The 12,838-nt window shown below is 44.4% G+C and overlaps 1 protein-coding gene across 1 annotated transcript in view; it reads right to left on the bottom strand.

The window, feature by feature from the left end:
• Positions 1 to 12,838, bottom strand: part of DNAH5 (dynein axonemal heavy chain 5) — a 190,999-nt gene that overhangs the window by 99,307 nt on the left and 78,854 nt on the right. Inside the window, exons 29-35 of the mRNA XM_063130232.1 lie at positions 11,654 to 11,853; positions 11,411 to 11,564; positions 11,000 to 11,163; positions 8,948 to 9,104; positions 6,347 to 6,559; positions 4,811 to 5,035; positions 1,802 to 1,974 (exon numbers count right to left, since the gene is read on the bottom strand). Coding sequence (XP_062986302.1) covers positions 1,802 to 1,974; positions 4,811 to 5,035; positions 6,347 to 6,559; positions 8,948 to 9,104; positions 11,000 to 11,163; positions 11,411 to 11,564; positions 11,654 to 11,853 — 1,286 coding nt within the window. The remainder of the gene's footprint in view (positions 1 to 1,801; positions 1,975 to 4,810; positions 5,036 to 6,346; positions 6,560 to 8,947; positions 9,105 to 10,999; positions 11,164 to 11,410; positions 11,565 to 11,653; positions 11,854 to 12,838) is intronic.

Raw genomic sequence — 12,838 nt, forward strand, 5'->3', positions numbered from 1 at the left:
CTTCCCCACAGGGCCAAGATGGCAGTTTGCCCTGTGGAGGGGGGGGAAGAGTCCAGCAGGAGCAGGCCCCGATGTTACTTCTGCCTGCTCCTGTCCCCTCGGTCCTTCTTCTTCCCCACAGGGCCAAGATGGCAGTTTGCCCTGTGGGGGGGGGAAGAGTCCAGCAGGAGCAGGCCCCGATGTTACTTCTGCCTGCTCCTGTCCCCTCGGTCCTTCTTCTTCCCCACAGGGCCAAGATGGCAGTTTGCCCTGTGGAGGGGGGGGGAAGAGTCCAGCAGGAGCAGGCCCCGATGTTACTTCTGCCTGCTCCTGTCCCCTCGGTCCTTCTTCTTCCCCACAGGGCCAAGATGGCAGTTTGCCCTGTGGGGGGGGGGAGAGTCCAGCAGGAGCAGGCCCCGATGTTACTTCTGCCTGCTCCTGTCCCCTCGGTCCTTCTTCTTCCCCACAGGGCCAAGATGGCAGTTTGCCCTGTGGAGGGGGGGGGAAGAGTCCAGCAGGAGCAGGCCCCGATGTTACTTCTGCCTGCTCCTGTCCCCTCGGTCCTTCTTCTTCCCCACAGGGCCAAGATGGCAGTTTGCCCTGTGGGGGGGGGGAGAGTCCAGCAGGAGCAGGCCCCGATGTTACTTCTGCCTGCTCCTGTCCCCTCGGTCCTTCTTCTTCCCCACAGGGCCAAGATGGCAGTTTGCCCTGTGGAGGGGGGGGGAAGAGTCCAGCAGGAGCAGGCCCCGATGTTACTTCTGCCTGCTCCTGTCCCCTCGGTCCTTCTTCTTCCCCACAGGGCCAAGATGGCAGTTTGCCCTGTGGAGGGGGGGGAAGAGTCCAGCAGGAGCAGGCCCCGATGTTACTTCTGCCTGCTCCTGTCCCCTCGGTCCTTCTTCTTCCCCACAGGGCCAAGATGGCAGTTTGCCCTGTGGGGGGGGGAAGAGTCCAGCAGGAGCAGGCCCCGATGTTACTTCTGCCTGCTCCTGTCCCCTCGGTCCTTCTTCTTCCCCACAGGGCCAAGATGGCAGTTTGCCCTGTGAAGGGGGGGGAAGAGTCCAGCAGGAGCAGGCCCCGATGTTACTTCTGCCTGCTCCTGTCCCCTCGGTCCTTCTTCTTCCCCACAGGGCCAAGATGGCAGTTTTTTATATTAATATTAATATTTTAATATTAATCAATACAGATAATAAAGAAAGCTCAAGAGTGATTGTGTGAGAGAAAGAAAAGTGTGTACGTGAATGAGTGAAAGGATTGGATGGGAGGTTTCAAAAAGGTTTTTAAATGTTTTATTTGAAACAAAGCTTGTGAACTTTTAAAAATAAATTTTAATCATTTTGTTTTAACTAACACAAAAATCCCATCTGTCAATAATTCCCCTCAGCACATATGCATCATATGAACCCTAGATGGTCTGATGTTCAAACTGAAATGGATCCTACAGGTGGACATTTGGAGTCTGGTGGTCCAACCCTCTTCTCCCTCTTTCAGAATTCATCGAATCTATGCTGAAAGCAGCAACCCTACACAGCAATTCCAGGGGGTGTCTTTAGCTTCCACAGAAAAGTAATGTGAATGCACTAGAAGTTTCCCAACAATCTCTTTTGTGCCTTGGTTTCCAAACCATACAAGCCGTGAAGTTAATATTCCACTAAGCAAGACAGAATAAGGGCTGGCTGGGGAATACTGAGAGTTGTAAGGGCTTTGCTCTGAATAAACCTGCATAGGATTGTTCCTTAAGACTCCTAAATAAGCAGCTGGGGAATGAAATTAGCAACAGATTATATAATTATTCAAGCAGTTTAATGACCTAAGTATTTCTCACCTGTCTGTGAGAGGTGTGATGACAAGCCTATCTGTACATCCTAAGAATTCGTTCTGATACGTGAAGGCCACGTCGGTGATGTTAATCATCATCTTGTCTGCGTCCTCATTGAAATAAAATCGACATTGCTTCAGCCACTCAAAATCTGTAGGACTCTTGATGTGCATACGACACTGGAGAGAAGAGATCATGCGATATCAAGAGCTGTATAAATAGCTGGCCTGGCATGCATTCGATTCATCGTTAAGAAGCAGGGACTTGTAAAAACAGAAACAAATCTGGACACAAGTGATAAACTTAATAGCCCCCAAATTACTGTCTGGAAAATAGCCCCAGGGGATGTAAAAGTTTAAAGTTTACTGTGATATAGATATACATGCACACACATCTCGGGTGACCATATGGAAAGGAGGACAGGGCTCCTGTATCTTTGACAGTTGCATAGAAAAGGGAATTTTGGCAGGTGTCATTTGTATGCATGCCGCACCTGGTGAAATTCCCTCTTCATCGCAACAGTTAAAGCTGCAGGAGCTATACTAGAGTGACCAGATATGGAAGAGGGCAGGGTTCCTGCCGCTTTAACTTTTGTGATGAAGAGGGAATTTCACCAGGTGCTGCATGCATACAAATGGCACCTGCTGAAACTCTCTTTTCTGTGCAACTGTTAAAAGTTACACAAGCCCTGTCCTCCTTTCCATATGGTCACCCTACACACATCTGTATCTCCTGCCCTTCCTCCAAGGAGCTCAGAGTTATTGCCTCACCTTTTAATCTCACAACAACCCCATGAAATAAGTTAGACTGAAGGTTACCCAGTGAGCTTCATGGCTGGGTGAGAATTTGAACCCAGGTCTCCCAGCTCCTAGTCTGAATCTCTAGCCACTACACTGGACTGGCTCACAACATTTAAAACACTGGTTTTACATGTTTATAGGGAGCATCATTTTCCATGATCCAAACCCCATTTTAGCCTTCTCTAAAATTATTGTCACTTTGCCAAATCATTCAATGGATGACAGTTAACAGTATCTCAGGCAGTTCAATTGACCAGATGCAGACATGGTCAAAGATCTTGTATGTTTAAACCAGAGGCGTGGGGAACCTCTTTCAGCCAAAAGGCCACATTCCGTTTCAGAGATGCTCTCGAGGGCCGCATTCCAGTGGTGGGTGGGGCCAAAGGCAAAAGGGGTGGTGCCAAAAATGCTGGCCTATTGTAGCTTAAAGCTCTTACTGTCAGTGACCCCATTCAGAAGACACCTTAAACCATGGCTTTAACCACAGTAGTTAAACCAGAAAGCCAAGCTGTGTTCAGAAGACACTTAAACCATGGTTTTAACCATGGTGAATAAAGCAAAAGGCCTTATTCGCTTTGGTTAAAGCCATGGTTTAAGGTATATTCTGAACACAGCCTGGTTTTCTGGCTCAACCACTGTGGTTAAAGCCATGGTGTCTTCTGAACTACGCTTTAGGAGAGGCAGTTTAACCTTTCAGCATGGGGAGAAAAACTGCACAAAAGCCTGGAAGGCACAAAGCAATTGGTTGTCTGGGAGAAGGGGCAGGGCCAGATGAAGAGGGCGGAGCCATCTAGGGAAATCCAGAAGGCCGGTTTGGAGCCCCAGGAGGGCCAGATCTGCCCCATGGTTTGAAACAGAGGTTTTTCAACATGTGCCATTTTCTCATTCCTATATGGACTATTCCCACTCAAATTCCCTGTTCTATACACAGCTATTAAAGCTGTAGCAGCCCTGTCTTTCTTTGCAAACGAGACTTTCTAGACAGTGGGAGTAGGGAGAGAGAAAAGATTATAGAGGGCTCACTGTGTAGAAAAAAAAAACCTTGAGATGATTGTCTTTATTATTCTATTTATTTACAATATTTGTATATCACTCCACATCTAGAACAGATTCCAAACTGGTGAACAGAAGGAGCACAACAAAGAGACCAGGGTTATACAGCTGAACGTAACAGGCACAGTTGCTGAGAACAGGGCAGGATCTAAGTTATTTATAATGGTTTATAACAGTATTGACAACTGTTTGGCCCCAGAGCACATTCCATATACCGTTTTCAAAACATTTACAAAGCATTATATTCTGCTTGGTGTAGATCTGCCTCAGGGTTACTTGGGTAGCTGTTACTAAGAGTAACAAGAGACAGGTCTAATGATACCGTTGAAAAGAGACAGCAACGCTTTAGCTACCAAGGGGCTGCCTAGACAGTATGAAAACCCCATGGTGGCTGTGAGGTGGCGCTGTGTCAATTATACAACACAGCAGCCACCTCACAGCCACTATGGGGCTTTCCTGTGAAGCTGCTGCTTTCAAAAGTCAGACTTACACCAACTTTTTTTCCTGGAGCAAGGCAAGTACGATGCATCTGCTGTCTATCTTAGCTCTGAAGTCGTGGCGGAGGCATTCCTGGTGACCCCTGATTGGCTGCTGTCCACCCAGGCAGAGGGCGTGCATGGCATGCCAATGGCTGCTGGAAACCCTGAACCCTCCCTCAGTGTTGGGATTAGCCATCGCCACCCCACTGCAGAGAAAGTGCGTTTTACCCTACTCTGCGCCTGTTTACCCTACCCAGTGCCTGTTTGCATTCTCTTCCCCTCCTTATCGCTCTACTATGATTTTAATAGAATGTAAGCCTATGCGGCAGGGTCTTGCTATTTACTGTTTTACGCTGTACAGCACCATGTACATAGATGGTGCTATATAAAATAATAATAATAATAATAATAATAATAATAATAATAATAATAATAATTTTGCTTAAGAAAGCGGCAACTCAGCGCTGTATAGGCAGCCCCAAGACAATACTCCTGGGGCAAATTGAAGTGAACACAGAGCCAAGATAAAAACAGTACCAGGACTGGTCAGTGAAGACAGCCCCAAGGAGATCTTTGGGCCCAGATGGTTATATTGAATAAACATATAGAAAACACACACACATTAATAAACACTTGTCTGCCTTTCTCTGGTGGCTATTTAAATGAATAAAAAGTCATTTTACCAGGTCATCAAATATGTCCCTTTGGTGCACATGAATTGTGATTAGTGTCTCATATTTAATGCGCTCCATGGGACTCAGATCCTTCGTCGTCATGTCGATCAGAGTGTTCAGAAGGTCCAAGAAAAACTGATTGGTTTTCTGCATTATTTTCTTGTCATACTTTGCATTTGTCAAAGCTTCCTCAGCATCTCGTGTCCAGATCATCTGAATTCCCAGCAAGCCAACCTTAAGGGAAGGGAAATGCAGTGTTCAAGTAGTCAACCTTTCCAAACCCCATTTGCTTATTAAGTTTAACTTAATGAGTTTAAATCCATGCCTAAGGGATTTAGAGTGGAGTGCAGGGTTGAAATCTCCTGCCCCAAGCCTCTCCTCTGTCCAGCCGTAGCCATGTAGACTCAAATTAGCTCCAAGGGTTTGTTGCTAATCATTATTTAAAGCCAGTTTCTCAAAGACTAATTAACAGTGAACCTTGTTTGGCTTTACCCACAGTTGAAGTCAGGGTAGACATAAGCCTTAAAGACGGCTACAGCAGATGGGAAGAGGCTACGGAATATTCTTATTTGACAAGGGAGCAGCTATGGAGAAAAGCAGGTGAACTGCGCCCTGTTCCCAATACCTTACCCATGATCATCATATCTGCACCAGCCCTAATTGATCCTGTCAAAGAATTGAAGGGGGTGCAAGGTGACGCATGGTTTAGCAGCTGTGCTGCATCATAAGAACTTCAGCCAGAGTTAAACATGACCAGGCCAGAAATGATGCACTGCAGCCAGCTTACAGGCAGACCGACACAACCACACTGCTACAAACGCCTGGGATGGGAGTACAGGGAGAAAAGCGCCATCAGAGTAAAAGAAAGTTCTCTCTCTCTCTCTCTGGGCACATTACTACAGGTAATGTGAAATGTGTACCTTGCAGCAACATCAATGGGATTTATCTTTCAATTAAAAACAAGTTTGCAGCAGGAGATCTGGATCTGGACCACTACATGGGGGGCAGGTTTAATTTTTCCCACCCCTGCCACAATCCTGAAAATTTAGGTTCTTCCACATGTTGCAAACAGCAATAGAGGAAAAAATCCCATTAGCAACACTAGGAACTTTTTATTATTATTGCTATTTGCTGTGCAGGACGGCAATTATTTTCAGGAATTCAGTGGGGGAGAGAATCATTAAACTTCTCCTCCACACAAAGTTTTTTTAGGTGTGTGTTTTTTTAAAAAAACAACAACCTTGATGTCCCTATACATTGGAGGTTACCAGTGTATGAAGTGTTATTTCCCAAGAACCCAAAAGCTGAGTTAAGATCTAAAGAAAAACTACAGTTCCTCAGTTAAATATGTATTGGTAGTTTAGCCTTAATGTACTTAATGGAGAAAGTCTCCCAAGTAACCACTGGAGTGGATACTGGAGAGACTTCCTGGCAAATGTAATTTTATATTCAGTAATACAAACCACTTTTTTTTTTTAATCAAACAAATTGCAAAAAATTGCAACCTTCATTCTCCTCCTTGTTTTGTTTAAGGAAGAAACTTGCCTGGGCGGGGAAAGAAGAAAGAAATTCAATTAGCTGGAAGTCCGCTTCCTGAATACTTGCAGCCGCCTGTCGAATCACAAGATGCAGCGAGGCCTGGGACTCCTTCAAGAGGGAATTAAGCCAAACCTCTACATTACCTTCTGCCATTACAGGCTTTTCCAGTTCAATTGTCTCACCCTCTCGAGAGGAAATGCAAAGGATCCGATCATAGACCTGCAAGCCAAACATAGCGTGACAATTTTGCATCAGACTGTTCAGTCCTCGAGTTCCTCAAGTTCTTCTAATAGTATTTCCCTTCCTCCAGATATGACTCTCAATTTAACATGGGGACTGCCATAGGAAGGCTTACCGTATGCGGATGCTCCCTGTGGAGACAAAGAGCAGTGTTGCAAAGGGGGTTGGGGGGGAGTGATTTAGATCAGGGGGACACAGCACAGAGGTAAAGGGTTAACTGCCCTTTACCTTGTACACCGCTCCCAAATTTTTCAATGGGGAGCGGTATATAAATATTCTAAATAAATAAACTGCCCTGCCAGCTCTACGTCTCTTATATTCAAAGCGACTGCATGGAAGCTGCTATTTCCCAGCACAACTAATTTTTAATTATAAATTAGCACTGCTAATTATTTCCCAGCACTACTTCTCTGATATTCAAAGCAGCCACATGGAAGCTGTTAATTATTCCATACACACATACCCAGAGGAGATCCTTCCCACATCACGTCTAGGTTGGTAGTAGGATCATCAATCCTTCAAGCTCAGTACTGTCTACTCTGGCTGGCAGCAGCTCTTTTTCCTTTTAGTTGAAGGTATCAGAGATTTAACCTGGGACTTTTTGTATCCAAAGCTTGTGCTCCACCACCAAGCTATGGCACCTCTGCAGACATTGCCATGTCGGTGTGTTCTCGGGGTGTACAAATCTATGCAGCAACTTTAGCAAATGGATCATAGCAACGTGGATGTATGCGGGAGGGTCCAGCATTCTTCATTGTAGACCCTGCATTTATTAGATGACCTCCAAGGTCCCTTCTAATTCTACGATTCTAGGCATCATCAGGCACCTGCTAATATCCATGTTCCACTACGGGGCCAACCTTTGGTGCTTTATGGCACTGTTGCTGCTGCTGCTCTTTCCTGTCACTGCCTGTTTACCCACTCTGAGCATTCAAGCAATAATAAAAGGGCTAAGGGTGTGGCCTGAGTCTTCCAGCCTTCATTCAGTAAAGTAGCCCCCAATGGCCCTGTTCAGACAATACGCTAAGCCACAGTGGTTAAGCATTTTGAGCTAAACATTATGGCTTAGTATGTCGTGTGAACCATTCCTAACCATGGTGGCCACATAACCATGGTTTAAACACACTCACTAACCATTTGCTGCAAAAGGGTTAGCAGCCTAACCATGGCTTTGTGTGTTGTCTGAACAGGCCCATTACACTACTCTCATTTTCCCTATCACCTTAAGCTGCGTCTTACCTCCCAATGTAACATCTTAGGTGTGCCAATACTACCTACTTAGTTATTCCATCTTCACAACAACTTTGGATACAAAGCAAACACAGAGTAGCTTTTTCAGTGGTCCTCTCACAGCTATGCAATACCTTTCCCAGAGCCTCAGACTAAATCTCCCTTTCTACTTGAGCTAGCTTTTGATGTTTACAAGCCGTTAGTAGCTTAATTTTCAAATCTGACGAGTGCTTGAAGAATTACAGGGATGCTAGAGGGCTCCCACCCACACCTTTATCTTTTATGTTTCCTTCCTTAGATCTTTGTCCTTTTTTAGAGGACAGTGCGAGGTATGATTGGGTTAAAATTGGAGAAAGTCAGGGAGTGGGGCGTGTGGATTTCATTACTGCCCGCCTATCTTTCCTACCATAATTAGAACACTAAATCTGACACTTCAGTATATGCTTTTATTTTCTATCCACCAGCTTTATGGGACGGCGAGTAGTTAGGAGCACTTGATCTACACTACTGCTTTATAGCGGTATTGAACTGCACAGTTAACTGTTGGGAAACATTACACATTCCATATACCACTTTCATAGAGTTATTTCCTGCTTTTTATTCTGCATTATTCAAAATGCAGCAACAAATATCATTGTGTGTCCTACGAGGTATGAATGCGCAAGAGGGATATAGTATGACCATGATGGAATCGTAATAATAGATCTGGCCCTGGTAACCAACAGATGTTCCAGACTACATTCCTGACCACTGGCCATACTAGCTGGGGTTTGAGTCCAAAACATCTGGAAGACACCAGGTTTGGGAAGGCTTGCCTAGATGTTAACTGAATAAACAGACTTCTCTGAACCCGTTTAGATAATTTGTTTATGCTGTGCATGACGGCAGCAGCAGCTGGACCTCGCCTGAGAAACCAACCTCTTCTTCTATCCTAAGCACAACAGGGGAGTAGCTACATAGGTGTGGATGGGCCCTGAATGGTGAGCAACAAAATGACATTTTTCACTGGGTTCCAAGATGACATCCTGTATTTGGGCCCCCTAGAGTTAGGGCAGAGTTCACAAGGGACCGGCATCCATCTGGAACCTCAGACAAGCATTACTCCCCTTGTAAGACTGATGTTACAGTTACACAAACCTTTTCATGGAATTTTACAGTTTTGATGTTATCAAAGACATTTAACAAGTGAGCCTGTATTGTGTGAGAATCCGAAGCTTGGCCCAGGATCTCCAGGAGAGCAGGGTCAGACACAAAGAAGAAACGGGGAAATGAAAGCCGCTTTTTCTCCAAATACCTGAATTTGAACAAAAATAAAAGAAATGTGGCAAGGTTATAGAACAAAACTTTTGCAAGCCAAGCTCCATCATAGTCTTTCAGGGATCAAGTCTTCTCATCATCCCACTAGACTAGAGAATATGTCATTAATGATAGAAGTTGAGCTTCACCTGCTCCAGAAGGCTTCCAAATGCTTTGATGTTACAGCCTGCCATTGCAAGCCATTGGTTGCTTGGACGAAGAAAGTTTACTTATCACCCAGACATACCTAATTTAAATGATGAGGAGCTAGCAAGAAAAACTCCAAGCCACAGCTATGAATGACTAGTTAAAGGGGCTTAAAGTACTGTTGCTTGTATAACTAACTTTGGGTTTCAACTTTAAAATATTTCAGGACCCATGTTACATTCAAATAAATGTTCTGAAAACAAGGTAAGCATGGGTCTTCAGGGATCATAGTTGAGTATTATGTGCAAGATCCTCAGACTCCGCTCCCCTCCCCTCCCCTGGCTTGGCTACAAGAAGATCAGAAGGTTTTAAATTAACCAGAGTTCCCTGCAATGTCCAAATCTGCTTAAACAAGAGACTGGCAACCTGGTGCCCTCCAGATGTTTGAGATGACAATCCCCATAAACCCCAGCCAGTGTGGCCAGTGGACAGAGATTATGAGAGTTGTGATCTAAAACAACTGGAAGGCACCAGGCTGCCTTCTCCTAAAGCTAATAAGAGTTTCCTGTGTTTGGACATAAAGGGGAACTCCAGTTAGTTTGGAAGCAGGTGTTTCCAACCTATTCCTCAAGCATGGGGAGCACATGGCTCACATGAACGTAATTCTAAATCTTATTTTAGCGTTAGGTCCTATCTGGGTCATTGGCCACATTTAGAACAATCATACTTTGTCTTAATGATCCATGGTTTAAAGTTGTCTTAATATATTGATTTGTTCCAGAGCCATTAACCATAGTTTCCCAGTTCAGAAGACACAGGAAATTATAGGTAATTGATGACACTCTAGTTTGTTTGCTGACTAACACAAATGAAGAGCAAAGAAGCTTTATATGCAGCCAAAAGGTTCATTTATATCTTGCTAATGAAGCTAAAGGTTGATTATCCAAACAGAGCAATTCACCAACAGTTGCCTATTTTGGTACTAGGTTTTAAACTAGGTTTAAATTAACCTTAATGCATTCCATTAACCATGTTGTGGTTAAGCAGCATGGTTTAGCGTGTTGTCTGAACGGGGCTAAAGAGGGGAACAAATTTACTTAAATGCTTTAGCTTTCAGTGGGCATTCAACAACTGACAGGCTTTAAGAAAAGCCTTAAACTGTAGGCTATATCACTCTCCCATTCATATGGATTATTATAAAGTAAGATGACCTCTCAACCCTTATATCATTGCCTCAGTTTCTAGTTCTGAGCATGATAATGCTCGGAGTGTGGCAACGAGGGACAGGGCCTTTTCGGTGGTGGCCTCAAGACTATGGAACGATCTCCCTGACGAGGCTCGCCTGGCACCAACGCTGCTATCTTTCCAGCGCCAGGTTAAGACTTTCCTCTTTGCCCAGGCATATGGCGGCACATCTTAATCACCCACATGTTTAGTTTTTTTAACAGTTTTTAATGCTTTATGTGTGTATGTTCTGTGTTTTAGAATTTTAAATTTTGTATACTCGTTTCTATCTTAATTTTAGAATTTCTGTAAACCGCCCAGAGAGCCTTGGCTATGGTGGCAGTATATAACTGTAATAAATAAATAAATAAATAATATCAACAGCTGCAGGCCTGATCTATTTCAACCACTTAAGGGAGTGATAAAGCATAGAACACAAGCAATACATGGGGTATAATTTCTTCTGAGCGCTATTGTACTTGACTGCCCACTACTGAAGCATTTCTCCATCAGCAGCCTCACCCTGTAAGAGACTTTTGACAAATTTCCAATTGATCCAACAAATGGGGCAGCAGCTGTCCCATGGTTTCATCCCCAACACAGCACTGGACCACATTTGGTATCTCATGGGCTCGGGTCATGATCTTCACCCACGATTTGTCGATGTTCGAGAAACGTTTGGCTTCCTGTTTTAAGATACAAATGATGGAGGCATCTCAATTGCTGCAAGGTCCGTAGATACAAGGACTTAAGAGAAGATTATCTTCAGCAGTCAATATGTTCCATTTCTCACACTCTTCTGTTGTGGCCACATTAAACGTATCGTTGGCCACATGTTCAGGTGTGTGTTAAGTCACTGGGGCCAAACAATTTAAGTCCTCAAGTTGTTTAACAGCATCGGCAAATCCAATAAGACAATGCGAAGGCTCTTACCTTTGGAAGCTGTTTAGCAATGTCTCCACCCACGAAGACAGCTTCTAAATATATCCACAAATTCTGCACCGTCATCCAGTTCTCAATGATGTCAGTTGTGTTCGACAGATACTGTACCCACTTCTGTATTTGAGCCTTGAATGGGGAGTTGTACCTGAAATAATGACACGTGCTCAGCAAGGTCACTCAAAAGGATCACATAAATATCCAACGAGGAGGAAAGGAAAAGGTCTGCCATGTTACCTATTGCTCATTAGGGAGCCGAGAACCATCAAGCTGTCTTCCATGCTTGCGATCGTTTCAGAAGTGCTGTCTCCCCTCAAGAGCAGCTCCCCGCGGGTTTTAAAGTTAGCAAAAGTGAATGTTTTGTTGTCCCACTCGGCAATCACTTGTTTCAGCTTCTGCTCAATGTCCCTCTCCTTCACGGCGCTGATGCAGATATCCTACCAATGTAATTGCAAAATTACTGCAGAGAACTTAACAACTTTGCACCTAGCATATCGGAAGGGCCTCGAAGGGGCTGCACATACATCAGACCCAAAGCTCTTAAGGCGGTCCATGCAGCAGTTTCCAGCTGCTTGATTTGGTCAACAAAGCAGGATTAATGCTCAGCAACAGCACGTTTCAATTGAGCTGATGCCCCTGCTGATGCCCCTCCAGTGCATTGGGAAGGAGTAAATTAATCTAACCCTTGCTTGAAGGTTAGTTGGTGACTGAAACTTGTGCTTTCTGGATAGTTGAGAACAACAGCTCAGAGATGGCAAAATTAACGGCGTTAGTAAAAGAAAGAACAATAGCTTTACATGTAATGGACTGTATGTGGATTTTATAAGTAACTTGTATTCTTGCCTTTATTAAATATACTTGCTTGCTTTTATGAAATTCAGACCTGGTAATCTAGAGATATGACACTTGTCGTCTGACACGAAGATCGCTTTAAATGGAATATAGCCTTATGCAGTTGTGATCATTTTAGTAGTTGTTTACGTTGTGATGTAGTTTGTATAGTTTGTATTGTTGTTTTACCTTTCCTTATGTGTTCTGTTTTTGTGGAAAATTAATACAAGTATTAATGGGGGGGGAGAACAGCTGACAGCGAGGCATTTCCCTTGGCGAACCTGCCAGTGGCGGGGGAAGCAGGAGGAGAGGGGAATTCTCAGCCATGCTTTAGGCACTGGCAGGCAGCAGTGGAAGCACACCGGATAGTAATCCCTTGTGCAGAAACCACGTGCTTTCAGGATGCTGATAGAGGCACTCCCTGCATCCAGCCAGCGGAGGCTGGTAGCTCCCATGTCAATGGGGCAATGAATCTGCTCCAGTTTTCAGTCGCAACCAGTCTGAACTCAAAAGGAACTATTCAAGGTGCTTCACACCTTGGATAGCTCTTTTAGAGTTCTGACTGGTTCCTACTAAAACCCAAAGCGGATT

Source organism: Elgaria multicarinata, chromosome 7 (assembly GCF_023053635.1).
Source record: "Elgaria multicarinata webbii isolate HBS135686 ecotype San Diego chromosome 7, rElgMul1.1.pri, whole genome shotgun sequence".
NCBI classification, from domain to species: Eukaryota; Metazoa; Chordata; class Lepidosauria; order Squamata; family Anguidae; genus Elgaria; species Elgaria multicarinata.